Below are 25,130 nucleotides of genomic sequence, written 5' to 3'. Positions count from 1 at the left end.
GAGGCACAGAATGGCAAAGCAACTTACCCAAGGTCACACAGCTGGGAAGCATGGGCGCTGGAATTCAAACCAATGCTCCAGAGCCATACTTGTAATGACTGTTCTCTACTGTCTCTTCTTCATACGCTATGTGTGGGCTTTTCCATGATTTCTTCTTTTTTATAAGTGAGTGATCTAGGAAGAGATGATACCTTGATTTTTTTTTTTTTTTTTTTTTTTTTTTTTGAGATTGAGTCTCACTCTGTCGCCAGGCTGGAGTGCAGTGGTGCAATCTCGGCTCACTGCAACCTTCGCCTCCTGGGTTCAAGCGATTCTCATGCCTCGGCCTCCCGAGTAACTGGGATTACAGGCACATGCCACCACACCCAGCTAATTTTTGTATTTTTAGTAGAGACGGGGTTTCATCATGTTGGTCAGGCTGGTCTTGATCTTCTGACCTCGTGATCCACCCAACTCGTCCTCCCAATGTGCTAAGATTACAGGTGTGAGCCACTGTGCCTGGTCAATAACTTGATTTTGACAGGTTCCCTGAACATTGCCATATCTACCACCACTTTGTCGACACTTCAGCATTTTTCCAACAAAGCACCTTGAGTTTTTCTCATCCAGGATTGGTGTGACTGGGATGCGTTATTCCAGATCTTGGTAGTAACTTTTGACCTCTTCCTGGTTCTTTGTGGTGAGGGTATTGGCAATGGTAACGGCAGTTCAGAGCTTCATTCGTAGAGCACTTCATCTTTTATTTCTTTTTTTTTTTTTTTTTTTTTTTTTTTTGAGATGGAGTCTCGCTCTGTCGCCCAGGCTGGAGTGCAGTGGCCGGATCTCAGCTCACTGCAAGCTCCGCCCCCCGGGTTCACGCCATTCTCCTGCCTCAGCCTCCCAAGTAGCTGGGACTACAGATGCCCACCACCTCGCCCGGCTAGTTTTTTGTATTTTTTTTTAGTAGAGACGGGGTTTCACCGTGTTGGCCAGGATGGTCTCGATCTCCTGACCTCGTGATCCGCCCGTCTCGGCCTCCCAAAGTGCTGGGATTACAGGCTTGAGCCACTGCGCCCGGCCAATCTTTTATTTCTTCAGACAAGTTTGGGGGCTTGGAAACATGTGGCTGAAAACAATGTTGAAATATTACTTAATATATACATAGCATTTATATATGTTTATTAATAGTTTCTCGGAGGTGATTTACAATACCTTTTGATATCAGAGACTATGGCTTTCTCTCTATCCTCAGCAACTAGCACAGGCAAGAGCACACAGAGGACACACTGGAGGAGCTCAGTACATGTTTGTTGTAAATATCTACATCCATATCTGTATTTTATTAAGACAGGGTAACAAACACATATACACACATATACTAATGGTGACCAGATATTGGCCAGGTGTGATCACTAAAGAATGGTGGACACTGGCATCCAGTAAAGAACTCATGCCCCATCTAGCCATTTGATACCATGTAGGAATGCTCAGTGTTACCAGATTGTTTCATTATTCAGGAGATGCTGGAACTTCAGATGTATATGTAAAACTTTTCTGAATGTAAACAGTGTACGTCAGATGAAACAGGTCTGTTGCCTGAATCTGGCCCATGGTCAATTGATTTGTGACTTCCCTACATTAGGCACTTGTTGGCACCTTTCTATTGCATTATAACTGTCCTAAAGGCCCGAGGTGGAAGAGGAGACACAGAATAAGGCAGAGATGGAACAGTGAGATGACAAGAGATGAAAGACTTTGAGAAAGATGGATGATTGCCTATTTCAGAGATTCTGCAGAGGTCAAAGAAATGGGAATAAGAAAAGGCTATTAGATTAAAGCAAATTAATTATTTGGCACAGCACTACATCTACAGGCTGTGTTCTTTTAAAAAATGATCAAATAACATGGGAAATACTCAGTTAAGCAAATGAAAATAATTTCTTTACTCTGACCCTTCTAATTGTCTTTAATATTCTATTATGCAATGTAAATCTCCAAAAGGAGAAGAGATTTACTGAGATTTTTTTAACTTTCATGATTAAGGAGTCCTTAGGTCATACAATCCCTTGTATATAGAATGCTTTGAGGAAAGCACCTTGGAAAAGCTGGATAAGAGACTGAATGAGTCATTGGGAATCTATGGAGGCCTGATGTGGAGACTGGAATGCACATGGTAGTGAGCGAATGCACAATGAGCCAGCAAAGCAGCTTGGCAAGTAAAGAAAGTAGGCCAACCTATCAGGAACTAGGAATTGCCAGCTTAGTAATCTTTTTAAGACAAAACCGTTTTAGCATCATTCCTTTGCTGAAAACAAACCAGCAGGCCGGGCGCGGTGGCTCAAGCCTGTAATCCCAGCACTTTGGGAGGCCGAGACGGGCGGATCACAAGGTCAGGAGATCGAGACCATCCTGGCTAACACGGTGAAACCTCGTCTCTACTAAAAAAAAAATACAAAAAAAAAAAAACTAGCCGGGCGAGGTGGCGGGCGCCTGTGGTCCCAGCTACTCGGGAGGCTGAGGCAGGAGAATGGCGTGAACCCGGGAGGCGGAGCTTGCAGTGAGCTGAGATCTGGCCACAGCACTCCAGCCTGGGCGACAGAGCGAGACTCAGTCTCAAAAAAAAAAAAAAAGAAAACAAACCAGCAAAAAAAAAAAAAACAAAAAACAAAAACAAAAAACAAACAAACAAACAAAAAACATCAAGGGGTGCCCTCCTCTGATGGGTGAAAGCTCTTTGCTTTAACAATCCAGGTCTCGTTTATCAGGCCAACTGACCTTTCTCATTCCCCAGTTGTTCCCTGGCCTTTCTCATTCCCCAGTTGTTTCCTACGCTCACTCCCTGCTCTAAACACTCTACTCCACTGGCTGTCCTTATTGCTTGCATGGTGAGTTGTCTCCCCAGCTGCTCCGGTTAGAGACATGCCTGCTTTCCAAGGCACAAGTGAAACCCTGCTTTCCCTATTAAGCCTTCCTTAGCCATCAAGCTGCCAGTCAGTTCTTTTCCTTACACAACTGGAGCAGTTACTTTTGAAGGACTTGCATGGGACTTACTGTGTTGGAGACAGCCTGTATGATTTGGAGCCAAGAGAATAAAACTGCGTCTTGAGATCTGCAGCTCTCTACCCGCACTTGTCCTCACAGTACACCCAAATAAGATTAGCATAATATTGCCCAGAAACACAGAAGAGCAAGGGCATAACTCCAATCACATTGCATTTCATAGATTGTGGTCTATAGTTATACAACCACCTATTATTCACTGAGGGTAAAAGAGTGTATTCTCTTTTATAGACTTGCTCAACAGTAAAAACCATCATTTCTAGACACTAGGCTGAGTATATTACATCTTTATTTTGGTGAATCTCACAGGCTCCCTAAGAAGAGTGTTATTATCCCCATTTTACAGAGGAGGGAGATGTCTTGAAACATTCAACTCATCTTGTTCACACTTACGACCAGCTCGCTATCTGGTGAAGGTAGAGTCAGGTGTACAACCTCATGTACCTGACCCCAAACCTGGGCTCTTTCTGTCCCAGCACACCATCTCCATGGCCATGCTGGCCACTAGAAATTTAATGACAGAGAATTAAAGGTAAGAATCACACTGTGCCTTCAAGTGGCAAATATATACCACTAGTCAGAGGAAGACAGACAAAATCTAGTTAGGGTCTACACAGTTTGAATATCATAGAACTCAGTGCATTCTGGGGTATCACAAGGACCTAGCACAGCTCAAGAGAGGCCCTCTTGAGTGAGATTTGGAGGTTGCAACATTATGGGGGCACATGCATGGCCCGCAGGGCAGTGAGAGTCTTCTACTCCCTGGCCATTCGTCAATGTCACCGAAGGAGGTGACCTTCATTTCCACCCTACTCTAAGCTCGTGGCTTTTCTTTGTGTCTCCTTTACTAGACTGTGGACTCTGAGGAGAGGAACTATTTTATTTATCCAGCCCTGTCACAGTTTCTGGTATATAAGCAGTAACTATTTGTTGGTTTGATGAATGAATGACAAGTCAGCCAAGGCAAGGTGCTCAAGGTGACACGATAGAGACAGCACAATGTATACAACCTTATTCCCCCATCAGAGAACTGGATTACCTCACTGCATGTTATGTGTCTCCCCTGTTTGTTTATACACTATCCAGAAGTCTCTGGCTTCTCAGAATGCTTGACAAATTCCAAGTCCTCCCTTCAATAACGTCAAACCTTATAATTTTCAGGCCTCATCGAAGACTGTGAAATCCTGCAGCAGCACAGGAGGTGTGTGCTGCCCCTTGCACTCTCCCCACATCTTCTGACACAGTACCTTGCACAGAGCAGGGTCTATACACATGCACATTGAATGACTGCATTGAAATAGATTGGAGGCATGGTTAGGAACCTGTCCTAACAGTGCAATCTTGTTGAGAAAATGCTTGGTGAATTCAGGTGATAAAGGGAGAAGAAACCAGGATAGTGACAGTGACATAGATGGGGCAAAAAGAGTGAGCAGGATCTGTCAACATTGGATATGGGAGGTGGGGGAGGAGGAAGAGAAAAAATGATTCAAATACTTTGATCTCAGCTGACAGTTTGAAGGATTATGCCCAAGGGGGAAATAGGGAAGTTCTCTTTCCCCATAACCCTCTCATCCTCACTTCAGTTTAAGCATGGAGAAAAGATTTCCCATAAAAGTCAGGCTGAAACACTCCGTGGAGGGAGACAGACCTGGGACAGTCATTCAGGAGTGTCCAGGAAAACAAGAAGGAAAGGTTTGCCCTCATCTCTCTGCAGAAGAGCTTTGCTCTGCTGAGGAGGAGAAATTTGAGCTGAATGTATTTTTGGTTGGTATGACTTGTAAGTTCTCTGTTTGATAGCAGAGTTGTTTGAATGACCTATTTGATAACTACACAGAGCTTTTCCAAATAGATGGTGTCTGTAGAATGTTCAGGTTAATGCATGAGCCCAGTGCTCAGAGTGTTTGCACTTGGAGCATCTGAGCCTTCTTTCTTAATAAGTCATCTTGGCATTTTGTCAACAAGTTAATTTGCTTTCCTAAGAAACTAGATTAATACTTCCTGTACTTTGTGCTATTCACAGATCTACAATGCAGTGAGAAGAGGAGAAGAAACAGAAAATACAGTTGGATCTCTACTCCATTTCTTCACCAAGCTCCCAGCCTCCGAGACAGCCCATGGAAGAATAAGTGTTGGTCCATGCTTAAAGCAATGTGTCCGAGACACTGTATATGAGTATCGCGCCACCCTCCAAAGGACTTCAATATCGCAGTACATCACCGGTTCTCTCCTAGAAGCAACCACATCTTTGGGAGCAAGAAGTGGCCTTCTCAGTACTTTTGGAGGATCCACTGGACGAATGATGCTGAAAGGTAATGCCTGAAATTTCACTTTTAACTTTTTATCTTTGACTAGAGAGAAGGATCTAAGTTAAGATTTATGCATTCCTGATGGAAAATTGAGTTCACTTTTCAGTGACTTTAAGTAAAAGTCACTTCTTTAAGAGAATATAAAAAGGTGCTCCCTTCTTAAAATCCCCTAAGGTATCAACATTCCAAATAGTAATCATTAAGATTTTGAAACTTTTTTTCAAATGAAGTAAATGGTTAAAATGCTATCTTTAATTTTTTTTTTTAATGATTCAGGCAGGTAGTTTCTCCTAGTGGTAGTTTATGTCAAATGTCAATTACTATGATAAGATGCTAGGAAATAAATATGGTCAAGCAGTCATATTGAAAACCCACTGTGGTTGGGAGCAGAGTGAGATATAGATCTCCTTCATACACAGAATTGATAGGTCTCCATTGACCAGAAGAGCCAAAGGCCATCTTCCAGCTACTCCCATCTTAAAGGACAAGATAGGCAGGCATCCCACTGAAAAATGAAAACCAATGGAAAGTAGGATCCCTTGGCATTTGAACTTCCCAGCTACTTCCCACGAGCAGCAGACAGGCAGGTCAGAAATGGCAGTGCATCAAAGAACCTCAGAAACTTGTACACGGCACAGCTGTCATAAGCTGCTTGGCAGCCTTCCCTGGCAGAAAGCTGCCAACCAGACAGGGACCATGCAAAGCAGCATTCCATTGCCTGGGGGTTGCTAGAACTCAATCTGACAGCAGCTATTGTCCCTCCATGACAAGTCCTGAGACCCAAAGCCAGCAGGCCAGTGACCTGCCTCCTTGATCCTCAGCCTTCTCCATTCCTACCCCCATACACACCCCTAGACAGGCCTAAGAGGAATATCATAACCTCCTTGTGTACTATGTTGGGTGCCAAGTTGGTTTGTTTTCTGTAGTCGCCCAAACTTCAGGGGATTGGTTATAAATGAATGAAGAATAACAGAAGATGTGGGAACACTAATCCAAGAAACTAATGGCTTCATGTTTTTCAGCCATTCAACACATTTTTTGAGCCCCTATTAGATGTTAGGTGCTGGAAAGGGAACAAAACATAATTCCTGCCCTCATGGAGTTTATAGTCTCTAGGTGGTAAGCTGTTTTCCCTACACACAGGATTCAAGGTTTCTCCCCTCTGATGTGGCTCCTAGAGAGTGCCAAGCCTGCATTCTTCATCATACTCCTCTCAGGAAGTTGGGCTGAGATTGGCATGTGGAATTGGCATTGTTTTAATGCTTGTGATTATATGCCAGGGCCTTATCCCATGAGTTAATTAACATGTGTTGATTAAACTCCTCAACCCCTCCCATTTGGTTTTCAAAGTCTTTTTTTAAATTATTATTATTATACTTTAAGTTCTAGGGTACATGTGCACAACGTGCAGGTTTCTTACATATGTATACATGTGCCATGTTGGTGTGCTACACCCATTAACTCGTCATTTACATTAGGTATATCTCCTAATGCTATCCCTCCCCCCTCCTCCCCACAATAGGACCTGCTGTGTGATGTTCCCCTTCCTGTGTCCAAGTGATCTCATTGTTCAATACCCACCTATGAGTGAGAACATGCGGTACTTGGTTTTCTGTTCTTGCGATAGTTTGCTGAGAATGATGGTTTCCAGCTGCATCCATGACCCTACAAAGGACACGAACTCATCCTTTTTTATGGCTGCATAGTATTCCATGGTGTATAGGTGCCACATTTTCTTAATCCAGTCTGTCACTGATGGACATTTGGGTTGATTCCAAGTCTTTGCTATTGTGAATAGTGTCGCAATAAACATATGTGTGCTTGTGTCTTTATAGCAGCATGACTTATAATCCTTTGGGTATATCCCCAGTAATGGGATGGCTGGGTCAAAAGGTATTTCTAGTTCTAGATCCTTGAGGAATCGCCACACTGTCTTCCACAATGGTTGAACTAGTTTACAGTCCCACCAACAGTGGAAAAGTGTTCCTATTTCTCCACATCCTCTCCAGCACCTGTTGTTTCCTGACTTTTTAATGATTGCCATTCTAACTGGTGTGAGATGGTATCTCATTGTGGTTTTGATTTGCATTTCTCTGATGGCCAGTGATGATGAGCATTTTTTCATGTGTCTGTTGGCTGTATAAATGTCTTCTTTTGAGAAGTGTCTGTTGATATCCTTTGCCTACTTTTTGATGGGGTTGTTTGTTTTTTTCCTGTAAATTTGGTTAGTTCTTTATAGGTTCTGGATATTAGCCCTTTGTCAGATGAGTAGTTTGCAAAAATTTTCTCCCATTCTGTAGGTTGCTTGTTCACTCTGATGGTAGTTTCTTTTGCTGTGCAGAAGCTCTTTAGTTTAATGAGATCCCATTTGTCAATTTTGGCTTTTGTTGCCATTGCTTTTGGTGTTTTAGACATGAAGTCCTTGCCCATGCCTATGTCCTGAATGGTATTACCTAGGTTTTCTTCTAGGGTTTTTATGGTTTTAGGTCTAACATTTAAGTCTTTAATCCATCTTGAATTAATTTTCGTATAAGGAGTTAGGAAAGGATCCAGTTTCAGCTTTCTACTTATGGCTAGCCAATTTTCCCAGCACCATTTATTAAATAGGGAATCCTTTCCCTATTTCTTGTTTTTGTCAGATTTGTCAAAGATCAGATGGCTATAGATGTGTGGTATTATTTCTGAGGGCTCTGTTCTATTCCATTGGTCTATATCTCTGTTGTGACCAGTACCATGCTGTTTTGGTTACTGTAGCCTTGTAATATAGTTTGAAGTCAGGTAGCATGATGCCTCCAGCTTTGTTCTTTTGGCTTAGGATTGTCTTGGCAATGCGGGGTCTTTTTTGGTTCCATATGAACTTTAAAGCAGTTTTTTCCAATTCTGTGAAGAAAGTCATTGGTAGCTTAATGGGGATGGCATTGAATCTATAAATTATCTTGGGCAGTATGGCCATTTTCACAATATTGATTCTTCGTATCCATGAGCATGGTATGTTCTTCCATTTGTTTGTATCCTCTTTTATTTCACTGAGCAGAGGTTTGTAGTTCTCCTTGAAGAGGTCCTTTACATCTCTTGTAAGTTGGATTCCTAAGTATTTTATTCTCTTTGAAGCTATTGTGAATGGCAGTTCATTCAAGATTTGGCTCTCTGTTTGTGTCTGTTACTGGTGTATAAGAATGCTTGTGATTTTTGCACATTGATTTTGTGTCCTGAGACTTTGCTGAAGTTTCTTATCAGCTTAAGGAGATTTTGGGCTGAGACAATGGGGTTTTCTAAATATACAATCATGTCATCTGCAAACAGGGACAATTTGACTTCTTTTCCTAACTGAATACCCTTTATTTCTTTCTCTTGCCTGATTGCCCTGGCCAGAACTTCCAACACTATGTTGAATAGGAGTGGTGAGAGAGGGCATCCCTGTCTCGTGCCAGTTTTCAAAGGGAATGCTTCCAGTTTTTGCCCATTCAGTATGATAGTGGCTGTGGGTTTGTCATAAATAGCTCTTATTATTTTGAGATACATTCCATCAATACCGAATTTATTGAGCGTTTTTAGCATGAAGGGCTGTTGAGTTTTGTCGAAGGCCTTTTCTGCATCTATTGAGATAATCATGTGGTTTTTGTCTTTGGTTCTGTTTATATGCTGGATTACGTTTATTGATTTGCATATGTTGAACCAGCCTTGCATCCCAGGGATGAAGCCCACTTGATCATGGTGGATAAGCTTTTTGATGTGCTGCTGGAGTCATTTTGCCAGTATTTTATTGAGGATTTTTGCATCGATGTTCATCAGGGATATTGGTCTAAAATTCTCTTTTTTTGTTGTATCTCTGTCAGGCTTTGGTATCAGGATGATGTTGGCCTCGTAAAATGAGTTAGGGAGAATTCCCTCTTTTTCTATTGATTGGAATTTCAGAAGGAATGGTACCAACTCCTCCTTGTACTTCTGGTAGAATTTGGCTGTGAATCCATCTGGTTCTGGACTTTTTTATGATTGGTAGGCTATTAATTATTGCCTCAATTTCAGAGCCTGCTATTGGTCTATTCAGGGATTCAACTTCTTCCTGGTTTAGTCTTGGGAGAGTGTAAGTGTCCAGGAAATTATCCATTTCTTCTAGATTTTCTAATTTATTTGCATAGAGGTGTTTATAGTATTCTCTGATGGTAGTTTGTATTTCTGTGGGGTGGTGATGATATCCCCTTTATCATTTTTTATTGCATCTATTTGATTCTTCTTTTCTTCTTTATTAGTCTTGCTAGTGGTCTATCAATTTTGTTGATCTTTTCAATAAACCAGCTCCTGGATTCATTGATTTTTTGGAGGGTTTTTTGTGTCTGTATCTCCTTCAGTTCTACTCTGATCTTAGCTATTTCTTGCCTTCTGCTAGCTTTTGAATGTTTTTGCTCTTGCTTCTCTAGTTCTTTTAATTGTGATGTTAGGGTGTCAATTTTAGATCTTTCCTGCTTTCTCTTGTGGGCATTTAGTGCTATAAATTTCCCTCTACACACTGCTTTAAATGTGTCCCAGACATTCTGGTATGTTGTATCTTTGTTCTCATTGGTTTCAAAGAACATCTTTATTTCTGCCTTCATTTTGTTATGTACTCAGTAGTCATTCAGGAGCAGGTTGTTCAGTTTCCACGTAGTTGAGCAGTTTTGATTGAGTTTCTTAGTCCTGAGTTCTGGTTTGATTGCACTGTGGTCTGAGAGACAGTTTGTTATAATTTCTGTTCTTTGACATTTGCTGAGGAGTGCTTTACTTCCAACTATGTGGTCAATTTTGGAATAAGTGTGATGTGGTGCTGAGAAGAATGTATATTCTGTTGATTTGGGGTGGAGAGTTCTGTAGATGTCTATTAGGTCTGCTTGGTGCAGAGTTGAGTTCAATTCCTGGATATCCTTGTTAACTTTCTGTCTCATTGATCTGTCTAATGTTGACAGTGGGGTATTAAAGTCTCCCATTATTATTGTATGGGAATCTAAGTCTGTTTGTAAGTCTCTAAGTACCTGCTTTATGAATCTGGGTGCTCCTGTATTGGGTGCATATATATTTATGCACCTTCCTGATGTTAGCTCTTCCTGCTGTATTGATCCCTTTACCATTATGTAATGGCCTTCTTTGTCTCTTTTGATCTTTGATGGTTTAAAGTCTGTTTTATCAGAGACTAGGATTGCAACTCTTGCTTTTTTTTGTTTTCCATTTGCTTGGTAGATCTTCCTCCATCCCTTTATTTTGAGCCTCTTTGTGTCTCTGCATGTGAGATGGGTCTCCTGAATACAGCAAACTGACGGGTCTTGACTCTTTATCCAATTTGCCAGTCTGTGTCTTTTAATTGGACCATTTAGTCCATTTACATTTAAGGTTAATATTGTTATGTGTGAACTTGATCCTGTCATTATGATATTAGCTGGTTATTTTGCTCGCTAGTTGATGCAGTTTCTTCCTAGCATTGATGGACTTTACATTTTGACATGTTTTTGCAATGGCTGGTACCTGTTGTTCCTTTCCACATTTAGTGCTTCCTTCAGGATCTTTTGTAGGGCAGGCCTGGTGGTGACAAAATCTCTAAGCATTTGCTTGTCTGTAAAGGATTTTATTTCTCCTTCACTTATGAAACTTAGTTTGGCTGGATATTAAATTCTGGGTTGAAAATTCTTTCCTTTAAGAATGTTGAATATTGGCCCCCACTCTATTCTGGCTTGGAGAGTTTCTGCTGAGAGATCTGTTGTTAGTCTGATGGGTTTCCCTTTGTGTGTAACCCGACCTTTCTCTCTGGTTTCCCTTAACATTTTTTCCTTCATTTCTACTTTGGTGAATCTGACTATTATGTGTCTTGGAGTTGCTCTTCTCGAGGAGTATCTTCGTGGCCTTCTCTGTATTTCCTGAATTTGAATGTTGGCCTGCCTTACTAGGTTGGGGAAGTTCTCCTGGATGATATCCTGCAGACTGTTTTCCAACTGGGTTCCATTTTCCCCATCACCTTCAGTCACACCAATGAGACGTAGATTTCACATAATCCCATATTTCTTGCAGGCTTTGTTCATTTCTTTTTACTCTTTTTTCTCTACACTTCTTGCTTTTTTTCATTAATTTGATCTTCAATCGCTGATACTCTTTCTTCCAGTTGATTGAGTCGGTTACTGAAGCTTGGGCATTTGTCACGGAGTTCTATTGTTATGGTTTTCATCTCTATCAGTTCTTTTAAGATCTTTTCTGCATTGATTATTCTAGTTATCCATTCATCCATTCTTTTTTCAAGGTTTTTAGTTTCTTTGCGCTGGTTATGTATTTCCTCCTTTAGCTCTGAGAAATTCGATCGACTGAAGCCTTCTTCTCTCAACTCATCAAAGTCATTCTCCATCCAGCTTTGTTCCGTTGCTGGTGATGAGCTGCGTTCCTTTGGAGGGGGAGATGCACTCTGATTTTTTGAATTTCCAGCTTTTCTGCACTGCTTTTTCCCCATCTTTGTAGTTTTATCTGCCTTTGGTCTTTGATGATGGTGACGTACTGATGGGGTTTTGGTGTGGGTGTCCTTTCTGTTTGTGAGTTTTCCTTCTAACAGTCAGGACCCTCAGCTATAGGTCTGTTGGAGTTTGCTTGAGGTCCACTCCAGACCCTGTCTGCCTGGGTATCAGCAGCAGAGGCTGCAGAAGATAGAATATTGCTGAACAGTGAGTGTTGCTGTTTGATTCTTTCTCTGGAAGCTTCATCTCAGGGGTGTACCCTGCCTTAAGAGGTGTGAGGTGTCGGTCTGTACCCAGTGGGGCATGTCTCCCAGTTAGGCTACTCAGGGGTCAGGGACCCACTTGAGCAGGCAGTCTGTCCGTTCTCAGATCTCAACCTCCGTGCTGGGAGATCCACTGCTCTCTTCAAAGCTGTCAGACGGGGCATTTACCTCTGCCGAGGTTTCTGCTGCTTTTTGTTTAGCTGTGCCCTGTCTCCAGAGGAGGAGACTACAGAGACAGGCCAGCCTCATTGAACTGCAGTGGGCTCCACCCAATTCGAGCTTCCCGGTGGCTTTGTTTACCTACTTAAGCCTCAGCGATGGCGGGCACCCCTCCCCCAGCCTTGCTGCCACCTTACAGTTAGATCTCAGACTGCTGTGCTAGCAATGAGGGAGGCTCTGTGGGCATCGGACCCTCTGGGCCAGGTGTGGGATATAATCTCCTGGTATGCCATTTGCTAAGACCCTTGGTAAAGCGCAGTATTAGGGTGGGAGTTACCCAAATTTCCAGGTTTAAGTGTCTCAATTTCCTTTGGCTAGGAAAAGGAATTCCCTTCCCCCTTGCGCTTCCCACGTGAGGCGATGCCTCGCCCTGCTTCAGCTCTTGCTGGCCAGGCTGCACCCGTGGACCAGCACCAACTGTCCGACACACCCCAGTGAGTTGAACCTGGTACCTCAGTTGAAAATGCAGAAATCACCCATCTTCTGTGTTGCTCACACTGGGAGCTGGAGGCTGGAGCTGTTCCTATTTGGCCATCTTGGGTGCACCCCCCCCTTTTTTTTTTTTCTGAGATACAGTCTTACTCTTTCACCCAGGCTGGAGTGCCAATGATCTTGGCTCACTGCAGCCTCTGCCTCCTAAGTTCAAGTGATTCTCGTGCCTAGCCTCCCGAGTAGCTGAGACCACAGACACACGCCACCTTGCCTGGCTAATTTTTGTATTTTTAGTAGAGACAGGGTTTTGCCATGTTGACCAGGCTAGTCTCAGACTTCTGATGTCAGGTGATCTGCCCATCTCAGCTTCTCAAAATGCTGGGATTATAGGTGTGCGCCACTGCATGTGGCCTCAAAGTCTTTATGTGCCTCAGTTAAACATATTTCTTTAACAATCAGTGGAATAAAATGCATTAAAAAACCAGATGGGTTTCTCACCACAAACAGTGATATGTAAAGCATATGTTAGTTAGCTCAACTGAACCATTCCACAAGGTATACATATTTAAAAACATCATGTTTTACATGACAAATATATACAGTTTTTATTTACTCATTTTGTGGTCAGTAGTGTGTAGGTGTTATGGGGGAACCTAATGAAGTGTAAGTCAGTTTACTTGCCTTTAAGGTGTTCATCCTCTTAATGAGGAGGCCAGATTTTCATGCACCAAGTAATCAAATAATAATATAGGAAACTGCAGAGAAATAAGTGCCAAATAATGTGGAAGTGGCTCCTAAGTGTACAAAGAGTTTGGATAGCAATTTAATGTTCTATATGAGAAATGGCTTGGCCTGAAATATGAAACCTCAAACAAATAAAAGTCAGTAAAAGCCACATTCTTTCTTCTACATGAATTGTTAAGAAACAGATCTCCAGGCTGCCCAACCAAGGCAGGCATACCTCCAATCTTCCACAGATCTGTGGAGAGAAATGAGGCTGCTGGTGTGTGCATCTGTGGCCCTGATCGTAATTTGACTTCAATTGTATTTGCACTTCCCTGTTCAAAATAGAGCCTCATAGATCAATATTTCTGGCTCTGACACTCACCAGACTGTCAGCTAATGTGTTATCTTTAAATTGGTGTTTTATGCAAGAGTTGGAAGCTTTTTTATCTTTTTGTTTTGCAGCTCTTTGATGATTTCTGAGAACCCTCTAGAAACTCCTGCCGAATAATACAATTAGCTGGCTGCCTTCTGCTCCAAGCTTATTTCTGTAGTTGTGATTTACTCTCTTGTAAACCTTTTTCAATTTCAGCATCCTCTCCCATTTGGTTTTCAAAGTCTTTCCATGCCTCAGTTAAACATATTCCTTTAACATGCAGTGGAAGAAAATGCATTAGAAAACCAGATGCATTTCTCACCACCAAAAATGATAAGCATGTGAGGTAAAGCATATGTTAGTTAGCTCAATTGAATCATTCCACAATGTGTACATATTACAAAACATCATGTTGTACATGACAAATATATATAATTTATATTTGTCAACTTAAAAAAATAAGTTAAAAAAAAGAGAGAGAGATGGGTCTTCAAGGTCAAAGAGTGTTTACAGAATCTGTAGGATCAGCATATTTGTTAGTGGGTCTTGAACTCTGATGGCCATGTACTCTGCCAGGGGATCAGGAGAACATGCAGCTGCTGTGATGTGGTTGTCAGCTTTTTTTCTTCTTCAGTATGTGTCCTGTGGCATAGATTTGGCCAACAACTTTTATCTATTGGGGAATATATAATACACTCTTAGTTTTCAGTTTATAAATGGGTTATATTCTACAGGTTCATTTCCCAGGAGCGATATAGAGCTTAGAACACTTTCCTGGATAAGCAGTATTAAATGTTGTGATTTGGTTCCCAGACTCTAGACCTCAAAAACCTCTGTAACCCATAACACAGTTGTAATCTGCACATTTCCCATGAAATAAAGAGGAAAACAGTATTATTGGAATACTGAGCATTAGCCTCAAAGAAAAAGCAATACAAGTGAGTTAGAAGACATTCCTTGTTGAAGAGCAATAATTTTATTAAAGATGAGTAAAGAGTTAAAACTTTTATGGAGATTTCAAAAAGGACTTTTAGCCATTTCTGAGATTTTAGACATTGACAGCTGTAGCTTTTATTATGGCTAATTACACTTCAAAACTTGTACCTATATGAAAGAGTCATAGAATTACCCCAGTAACTTTTTCCCTAATGTTTTTTAACGAGTTGCTTATAAATGGTATGAAGGGTAGAAGGAGGTAGCACAAGATTTAAATTTTTTCCTCAGAGATAAGAAAAAAGAATAAGTTCAAAAGAATAACCTCTTCCATAAGAGAAACCATGTTTGAAGTGGATTACATGGAATTTGTAAAGGTAGAGAAAAAGGAACAGGGAAAGACAAATGCTGTATGATTTCACTTTTATGAAGTACTTGGGGTAGTCAAAAATCATAGAGACCTTAAGTAGAAAGGTGGTTACCAGGGGATGAGGAAGGGGAATGGGAATGGGGAGTTAGTGTTTAAGGGCTATAGAGTTTCTCTTTTGCCAGATGAAGAGTTCTGGAGCTTACTGGTGGTGATAGTTGCACAGCAATATGAATTTACTTAATACCACTGAATTGTACCCTTAAAAATGTTGAGATAGTAAATTTTATGTTGTATGTATTTTTTCATAAGAAGAAATAATTGGGGAAAAGGGAATGTTGTGTAGGTCTTTCATCCCCCTCCCTAGTCTATTAGGATGTAAGAAAGAACCAAAGTGCTCCTCTTCTGGAAGTGGTTATGATTATGAGATGGGGGTCGCAGTCACCTATACTAGGAGAGACTAGAAGAAAATGTCCAACAAGTTGATCGTTATTTACAAGTCAAGAATTGGTAACTCAAGGCTAGCTCGTCCAGAATTCTACAGCCATGAGGCTTTATGGATTGATACAGAAGGTCAACAATCGGAACACAAACATGCCTGCTTTTCTGCCTTCAGTTCCACCAAAGGTCATCTGCCTATAAAGCTGAAAGTTTGCCAAATAACGAGAGACACTTTCTTATAACGAAGCATTGATCCACAAGGGTATGCCCTTATCATAATGGCGTGCTGTCTCAAAGTGGAAAAATAGAGCACCTTTACCTTTCAGTCAGGGACTTCCACTAGTTTGATACATTAAGATCCTTCCGGTCGGGTGTGGTGGCTCACGCCTGTAATCCCAGCACTTTGGGAGGCCTAGGCAGGCAGACCATGAGGTCAGGAGATCAAGACCATCCTGGCTAACATGGTGAAACCCTCTCTCTACTAAAAATACAAAAACATTAGCCAGGCATGGTGGCGGGCGCCTGTAGTCCCAGTTACTCGGGAGGCTGAGGCAGGAGAATGGCGTAAACCCAGGAGGCGGAGCTTGCAGTGAGCCGAGATCGCACCACTGCACTCCAGCCTGGGCGACAGAGCAAAACTCCATCTCAAAAAAATAAATAAATAAATCCTTCCACTTCCTGTCCCTGTGTCCCTTTCCCTCTCTCCATTAATCTTGTTAGAATCTCAGGACTAACACCTTACAGCAGTGGCAGCCAAAAAAATTATTGACTTCAATAATTAGGAAGAAATTTTCAAAGTTATCACCTGCTTTTTCTTTTCTTTTAATGTTTTACCTACTGAAAATTGTAAAAACAAGATAAAGTTAAAAGGGAGAGAGAAAATTGAGATAACTGATGGTAATGTGAAGTACTAAAAATGGCAAAATTAGAAAAATACAGTGATGACAAGAGGATTTTTCATATAAGGCAGCAAAGTGTTTTCAAATGTGCGTATTGTACCAGCCAACATAATAAATAGAGTGTGTTAAACTCAATTTTTCCTTCTCAAATTGTTGCTGAGTAAAGCACATAAGTTAAAGGATTAAGTATTACATATATCCAGGACAAAACATGGTTATTCTTATTTAAATTGTGTGATAGAGGGGAGGGCAGATGGACCTGCTGAGGCCAGCAAGACATCTGCCATCTTTCTGACAGACGGAGGCCAGCAAGATAGTGTGGACACAGGGTGCCAGGAGGAAAGTCTGTTACTACCATGATGAGGATGTTGGACAAGACCACCCAATGAAGCTTTACCAATTCCGCATAAGTCATAATTTGCTGTTCAACTACAGTCTCCAATGAAAAATGAAGATCTATTGCCCTCACGAAGCCGATGCTGAGGAGAAGACCAAGTACCACAGTGATGACTGCATTAAATCCTTGTACTCCATTCATCCAGATAACATGTCTGAGTACAGCCAGCAGGCACAGAGATTCAACATTGGTGAGGACTGTCCAGTATTTGATGGCCTCTTTGAGTTTTGTCAGTTGTCTGTTGGCGGCTCTGTGGCAAGTTCAGTGAAACTTAATTAGCAGCAGACAGACATCACCATGAACCAGACTGAACCATGCAAAGAAGTCTGAGGCATCTGGCTTCTGTTATGTCAGTGATACAGTCTTGGCCCTACTGGACCTGCTAGAGAATCACCAGGGGGTGCTGCATATTAACCTTGATATTCCATGGTGCATATTGTGCGTATTGACCTTCCATGCCATGGTGATGGCATGGAAGAGGCCTTCTATGCCACAGACTGGGTCATGACTGTGTCCTGAGCCAGGACATAAATGAGGAGAGTACTGTGTCATAAATGAGGAGTACTTCCAAGAACTGGGGACCTATGGGATATTAGGGCTGAAAAAGGCAAGTATTATGCTATTAACTACCCACTCTGAGATGGGATTGATAATGAATCCTGTGAAGCCATTTCAAGCCAGATATGTCCGAAGTAAAGGAGATATTCCAGCCTAGTGCTGTGGTCATACAGCGTGACTCAGACTCCATCTGGGGATCAGTTAGGTTGCTTCAATCTGAACATCAAAGGGTATGTCAAGTGTGTGGAATTTGTTATGAGCTTCATCTTGCTGATGCTGATGCTGGGAGGAGGTGTTACATCATTCGTGATGTCACCTGGTGCTGAACATAGGAAACAACTGTGGCCCTGGGTGCAGAGATCCATAATGAGTTCCCATATAATGACTACTTCAAATACTTTGGACCAAGTTTCAAGCTTCATATCAGTCTTTCCAATATAACTAACCAGATCAGTAATGATGCCTGGAGAAGATCAAACAGCAACTGTCTGGGAACCCGAGAATGCTGCCCCACACTCCTAGGACCCAAATGTGGGCTCTTGCTAGGATGTTACCCCTGAGGAGAGTGACAACAAGGACGAAGACTCTGACAAGTGCATCTCCATCTGTTCCCCTGACAAACAAATTGCCTATGAGGCCAGGCACGGTGGCTCACGCCTGTAATCCCAGCACTTTGGGAGGCTGAGGCGGCGGATCATGAGGTCAGGAGATCGGGACCATGGTGAAACCCCATCTCTACTAAAAGTACAAAAAATTAGCCGGGCATGGTGGTGGGTGCCTGTAGTCCCAGCTACTTGGGAGGCTGAGGCAGGAGAATGACGTGAACCGGGAGGCAGAGTTTGCAGTGAGCCGAGATCGTGCCACTGCACTCCAGCCTGGGCGACAGCGAGACTCCGTCTCAAAAAAAAAGAAAAAAGAAAAATTGCCTGTGAGGCCAGGCACGATGGCTCACACTTGCAATCCCAGCACTTTAGGAGACTGAGGCAAGTGGATCACCTGAGGTCAGGAGTTCAAGGCCAAACTGGTCAACATGGTGAAACCACGTCTCTACTAAAAATACAAAAGTTAGCTGTGCATGGTGGTGGGGGCCTGTAATCCCAGCTACTCAGGAGGCTAAGGCAGGAGAATCACTTGAACCTGGGAGGCGGAGGTTGCAGTGAGCCGAGATTGTGCCACTACACTCCAGCCTTCGTGACAGAGCGAGACTCCATCTCAAAAAACAAACAAAACACAAATTGTCTGTGAGGACGAATTCTCCGACTCTGATGAAGAGGGAGAGGGTGGCTGCAAGAATTCTTCCAACTTCAAAAAAGCCAAGAAGCTCTAAACAGGATGAAAGAGAGAAAGACCCAGAAGAGAAGAAGTCACAGCAGAGGAGAAAACGAAGGAGAAGAAGCCAGAGGCCAAAGGGTCCCAGGAAGAGGTCAAGTTGGCTGAGCAGACCTTTCCAGCTCTGGCTTCTTGTTGGGTCCTCCAACTTAGATTTTATATTTTCTATTTCTCTATTTATATTTTCTATTTATATTTCTCTAGACTATTAGTCTATTTTCTATTTCTCTAGGCTATTAGTCAGTTTTCTATTTATTTATTTTTTATTATACTTTAAGTTCTAGGGTACATGTGCACAATGTGCAGTTTGTTGCGTATGTATACATGTGCCATGTTGGTGTGCTGCACCCATTAACTCATCATTTACATTAGGTGTATCTCCTAATGCTCTCCCTCCTCACTGCCCCCACCCTACAACAGGCCCCGGTGTGTGATGTTCCCCACCCTGTGTCCAAGTGTTCTCATTGTTCAATTCCCAACTATGAGTGAGAACATGCAGTGTTTGGTTTTCTGTTCTTGTGATAGTTTGCTGAGAATGATGGTTTCTGGCTTCATCCATGTCCCTACAAAGGACATGAACTCATCCTTTTTTATGGCTGCATAGTATTCCATGGTATATATGTGCCACATTTTCTTAATCTAGTCTATCATTGATGGACATTTGGGTTGGTTCCAAGTCTTTTTTATTGTGAATAGTGCCACAGTAAACATACGTGTGCATGTGTCTTTATAGCAGCATGATTTATAATCCTTTGTGTATGTATCCAGTAATGGGATGGCTGGGTCAAATGTTATTTCTAGTTCTAGATCATTGAGGAATTGCCACACTGTTTTCCACAATGGTTGAACTAGTTTACAGTCCCACCAACAGTGTAAAAGTGTTCTTATTTGTCCACATCCTCTGTAACACCTGTTGTTTCCTGACTTTTTAATGATTGCCATTCTAACTGGTGTGACATGGTATCTCATTGTGGTTTTGATTTGTGACTATTAGTCAATTTTTATTTACTAAATATAAATATCTTGGGGACTAGAGTGAAAGACAGAAACCAGGGTCCTGAACCCAAGGCAGCTGTGCTGGGTGAGCTCTTCCAGGAGCTGCCTTGCCCCACTTTCCTCCCCAGTTCTTAACTTTGAACCATAAAGGGAGCCAGGTCTGGGTGGAAGGGATACTTATAGGTAGCCATATAGTAGTTTTGGAAAGGTGTCCTTATTCGCATTCTAGAAGGGGTGGCTGGATCTCCAAGGACCCTCTGTTCTTTCCAGGTTCCTAAGGTAATATTAGATGCTTTTAGATTGGTTCTGTTCTCACACCTCTCCACTGGCCTCGAGTAAGCCAAGAGGCTCACACTGCCTGCCTTCTGTGTTCTTCCAATTCTGCAGGTGCAGATTGGTCGTCTAGTTTCCTTTTTTGGATGCTATTTTCTTTTTGTGAGACTTTGTAATAAAATGGTACATTTCTATTTTTAAAAATAATAATACATTAGATATTAGAAAAGAAAACTCAACTGTTCATTTTTAACCAGTCTGAGTGTATGGTATGTATGTCTGTAGACTATATTTAACTATATTAAAGTTATTTATCATATGTAGGCTATAAATAGAATATTGATATGAAAACAAAAATATCTTACAGATACAATATTTTTATTTGAAAATAGGGAATATTTTATTTCAGATACAAAAGTCTACCAGCACTTTGAGAGGTTGAGGCGAGCAGATCACTTGAGGTCTGAAGTTTGAGACCAGCCTGGCCAACATGATGAAACCCCATCTCTACTGAAAAAAAAAATTAGCCGGGTGGTGGCATACACCTGTAGTCCCAGCTACTTAGGAGGCTGTGGCACAAGAATCGCTTGAACCCGGGAGAATGAGTTTGCAATGAGCCAAGAACACACCACTGTACTCCAGCCTGGGCAACACAGTGAGACTCCATCAAGTTTTCAGCTTATTTTCTTTCACTACAATAAGTTTGTGTACTCTATTTGTATCTTTCTCTGAAGTTAGTAGCTTTGAATAAAAAACAAGAAGTTGTAGGAATACATACACACACATTTGAACTACATGACTATACCTCATAAATAATTTAGTTTATAAAGGTTGGCTTAGTTGACTTCCTCATAATCAAAACAATTACCCTTTACATGCCTACCAGGCAAGGAAGGCATGTGCATAGCTCTAATTCCAAGATTTGTTTATTTACAGAAATACCCTGACTTGTTAGTATTGTGACCTTGAAATTATTTTCTTGGTATTTAAAAGTATGCTTTAATGTAATATTGGGTGTGTTTCTGTACCAGTTAATCAACTAAAAAGTATTCATTAGCTGCTCACTGTGGCCTAGTGCTACAGCACCTATGGGAAGAATGGAGAAGATCATATCTGGAAGTCTTCAACTTCTAAGATAATATTTCTCATTCCAGAGAAAATGTAGTATTAGGTTTCAGGTCTACTGAAGTAGCCCTTACCATCTAAAGAGAATTCATGAAGTGCTAGACTGCTAAGTTAAAGGTGGTATGAGTAGCTCATAGGGCCAGAAAGCTTGGTAGGCACAGGACAAAAACCTGTTTTAGGACCACAGGTGATCAAGTATCATCCAGGAGTGTGACACTACACCCGGTGTAACCTAAGAATATGACTCCATACCAGTTGTGACCAAGGAATGTGACTCCGTCACCAGGTGTGACCTGAACATAGCACTTCATTCCTAGGTGTGAATACATCCATTTTGAGCTGGGAGATTGATTCCATTTAATTATCTTATGTGCCCTAATTTTGCTCCAAGAAGCTAGTTTTTGAAAGGAACAAATTATGGCCTAATTCTCCATAAAGTTTTTTCACCAAAAAGAGAGAGACAGGGAGAAGGAGAGGGAGGAGAAGGAGAAGGGAAGGTGGAGGGAAGGCTAAGGGAAGGCTAAGGGAAGGAGAAAGGAAGGGAGAAAAGGAGGGAGGGAGGAAAGAAAGAAGGAAGGAAAGAAGATAGGAGGGAGGGAAGGAGGGAGGGAAGGAAGGGAAGAAGGAAGGGAGGAAGGAAGGAAGGGAGTGGGGGAAGGAGGGAGGGAGGGAGGGGAAGGAAAGAAGGAAGATCGGGTAATTGAAAGTTAGTTAAATCCTAATCAATGAAGTCAGAAAGATGACTGGTGAGGATAGCAACACCAGACAGACACTTGGGGTTTACATATTTGAGCTGGTTATAAAAATGTCAAGTCCTGATTACAGAGACTCAGAATGGACCATATTGCAGAAATTTGTTTGCAAAACAGTTATTTGAAACGCTGTATCCAGAAAAACAACCATTAGATTCCAAAGCTTCCCTCCAAAACTTACTGAATATTTAACTAAAACAATAGTTCTTAAAAATGCCAAAGAATAGATGGAGACTCTGCAGAAGTGGTTACCTCCAAGAGAGGCCTTTGAATGTGAGCATCATTGTGTTTTGGATTTGAGTCTTGACTTCAACACTGGGTCATCCTATTCAGGTGATTGTACTTCTAGGCTTCAGTTTCTGCATCTGCAAAATGGGAATAAAAGCAACAACTTCAGAGAGTTGTTTTGAGTAATAAGTGTGACAATGTATATAAAGAACTTAGGCCAAGTGGCTCAGGCCTGTAATCCCTGTACTCTGGGAGGCAAAGGCAAGAAGATCACTTTAGGCCAGGAGTGCCAGACCAGTCTAGGTAACATGGAGAGATGCTGTCTCTACAAAAAAAAAAAAAAAAAAAAAAAAAAAGCCAGATGTGGTGGTGTGTGCCTGTGGTCCCAGCTATCCAGAAGGCTGAGGCTGTAGAATCACTCTAGTCCAGGAATTTGAAGCTGCAGTACACTATGATCCTGCCACTGCACTCTGCCTGGCCTGGGTGATGGAGTGAGACTCTCTCTCTACAAAAAGTTTAAAAATTAAAAATAAAAAAATAGCTTGGCATAGTATCTGGTACCTAATGTATGTTCAACCAATCTTACAATGATGATGGTCATGCTGGGGCTGATGATGGTGATGATGATGGTAGTAATGCGGATTGCCACCACCACCTTGAAATGCCAGCCTTTCACTGTTCTTGATTCAAAGACTCTGCTGTTAGCTCAGTTGTAGATGTACAAGACAAGACAAGTACCCTCCAGGTTTCCCTGGCTGTGGGCCTAGAGCACTAGCAACTCCTGGGACACCTGAGAGGAGGTACCTAGTGGCTGGAGGCCACACCTGTGTAACTCCTTTAGTGAGATTTTCCTTAGTTCCCATGCATTAGGCCACTGATTCATTTAATCATTTGACCAATATTTGTTGAATATCTACTATGTGCCAAGGATATAACAGCAAACAAAATACAGTCTTTACTTTCAAGGGATTTACCCACTAATGGAGGAAATGGACAATGAACATGCAAATGTTAAGATAGTATAAATGTTATAATTGAAATAAGCACAGGATATAGGGCCCCAGAGGGAAGTTCCTATACCATCTTCAGTGACATCTGAGGTTTCTACAACCATTTAAGTACCTGGAGAAATGTAAACAGGTATTTAACCAGGGAAAACAAGCCCTGACCTATATTATGAAAATTCTATTGTTTTTACTTAATTCTCTGCTGATGTCATCTCTATTTTATTCCCTCCAAAGTAGAAAGGTGATAAGCATTTACTCCTGGTATTGAGAGCCTTATCTAAAAATCTATGACTGGGACAACATTTAGTGTTCCAGTTAAAATGTGTATATTGTAATGAAGATGACTTACTCATTACAATAAAATTAAAGGAGATTTTTTTTTTCAGTACATGACACTTATACTTTTGAGTGTTTCTAAATTGTTTATTGTTTTTAAAGAATAAGCCTCATTTTAATGAGCTATGAAAATTCTTGCTCTTGGGAAAATTTATAGTACATAATGAAATGCTTATAATCTGTTTATAATAACATGTGGGTCAGTAGCAAATATTTAAGAGGACAAAAAAGAGAAGATCTCACCATAGTCTGAGTCATAATTTAAACTTCTACTGGAATTGAGTCTTCAAACCAAGAAATAGTGAATAAATTAGTACAGTTAAAATAATAAAAAGATATTTTTAAGGGTGTTTAGATTTTGGTAGACTAAATTCTAATTACAGATATTATGCTATCATCAGGAAAGTCTAACATGTTTTGTCAACTGGAAGTATATATTTGGTATTTTGTCTTTTTAACTTCATATTTCATTGTGGCAACAAACTTTAAAAGAAATTTTCTATAATGTTAAAGTCACAAGTGATTCCTTGAACAAATGTATGCTCAAACACCACTAAGGATCTACCTTTGAATTTTACAGTCACCAGAAACATCCTGTGTGACAGTAGCAGGTATTTTGTCCCTGTTTATACTCAGAGACACATTTTGGCATCAATAAGCAGACTCATCTAAAATCCATTTCAAATCGATATTGTTGTGGATGATCTGGGAACATGGAGGGTAAGAGAGAGTATAACAAGTTTCAGAGACCCTAGCAACTCACAAGATCTGGGCAGATAGACTACCAAGTCTAGAATCAAAATCCTTAACTAGGGTTGACCAGCTTGTATGAGCAAAGCCAGTATTTGGTCCTAAGCCTCTCTGATTCCCAAAGCCATGTTCTTAACTACTAGGAAACACTCCAGTATTATCTCCCACTCAGGAATCCTGTGTACTGACTTATACCAGGGGTGTGTGTGTGTGTGTGTGTGTGTGTGTGTGTGTGTGTATACACAGAATATAACATGAAACCTTAGATTTGAATGGAGGTCCATTTGACTACAGAATTGATCATTTTCCCACATACCTGTTGCCCCCTTGCCCTAGCGACCTCCGATGATTTTGGAGATGTCTGTGGAAATGATAGCCTTCCATTCTTTGATATAGACACCTATGAGGGTAGTTGGGAGTCTTCCCCCTGATGGTTACATATTCATAGCACAGTCAATAAATGGGAAAAGAAGCAGCTCCTATTAGCTGATGGGCCAAATAGAACATATTTCACTCTGCAAAAGAAGCCATTGATTGGACCCAGGCAGAGAAGTGGTCAAATCAATGGTAACTAAGAGAAGAGGGTCTGGAAGAGTGTCTGGGCAGAAGCAATCATATGTGCAAAGGCCCAGTAGCAGCAGGGAGTATGGCAAGTTTGAAGTCTGGGTGGAGAGTGGTGAGCTGGAGGGTTCCTTATGCCAATAAAGTCTGGAGAAGTCGGAATGACAAGCACTAACAGGTATTTGGGCACTCGCTGTGAGCTGGGCACTGTGACAAGTGTTTTTAAAGTATTATCTAATTTAAGCCTTATATTTTTGCTTATGAAAAAGAGAGAGAGGCAAAACAGAGAGAGGCAAAACAAACTGCCAGGTAACACAGGCTCTTGCAAAGGGCTCTAGAAGCAATGGGAAGCCATC

The 25,130-nt window shown here is 41.4% G+C and overlaps 1 protein-coding gene and 1 pseudogene across 7 annotated transcripts in view; both read left to right on the top strand.

Annotated features, from left to right (window-relative positions):
• The window catches only part of LOC105480004 (phospholipase C epsilon 1), a 348,142-nt gene that overhangs the window by 142,026 nt on the left and 180,986 nt on the right, over positions 1-25,130 (top strand). For 6 of the 7 annotated variants that reach the window (XM_071069465.1, XM_071069466.1, XM_071069464.1 and 3 more), the window contains one exon: positions 5,060-5,348. In XM_071069465.1, coding sequence (XP_070925566.1) covers positions 5,060-5,348 — 289 coding nt within the window. Of the gene's footprint in view, positions 1-4,614; positions 4,804-5,059; positions 5,349-25,130 lie in introns of those variants that run through there. The other variant, XM_071069469.1, reaches the window with a different exon arrangement.
• LOC139356240 (histone deacetylase 1 pseudogene) lies at positions 16,758-21,704 on the top strand (annotated as a pseudogene).

The sequence above is a fragment of the Macaca nemestrina genome, chromosome 9 (genome assembly GCF_043159975.1).
Source record: "Macaca nemestrina isolate mMacNem1 chromosome 9, mMacNem.hap1, whole genome shotgun sequence".
In the NCBI taxonomy this organism is placed as follows: domain Eukaryota; kingdom Metazoa; phylum Chordata; class Mammalia; order Primates; family Cercopithecidae; genus Macaca; species Macaca nemestrina.
The sequence above is the reverse complement of the archived record's forward strand: the minus strand, read 5'-3'. Positions and strand labels throughout refer to the sequence as shown.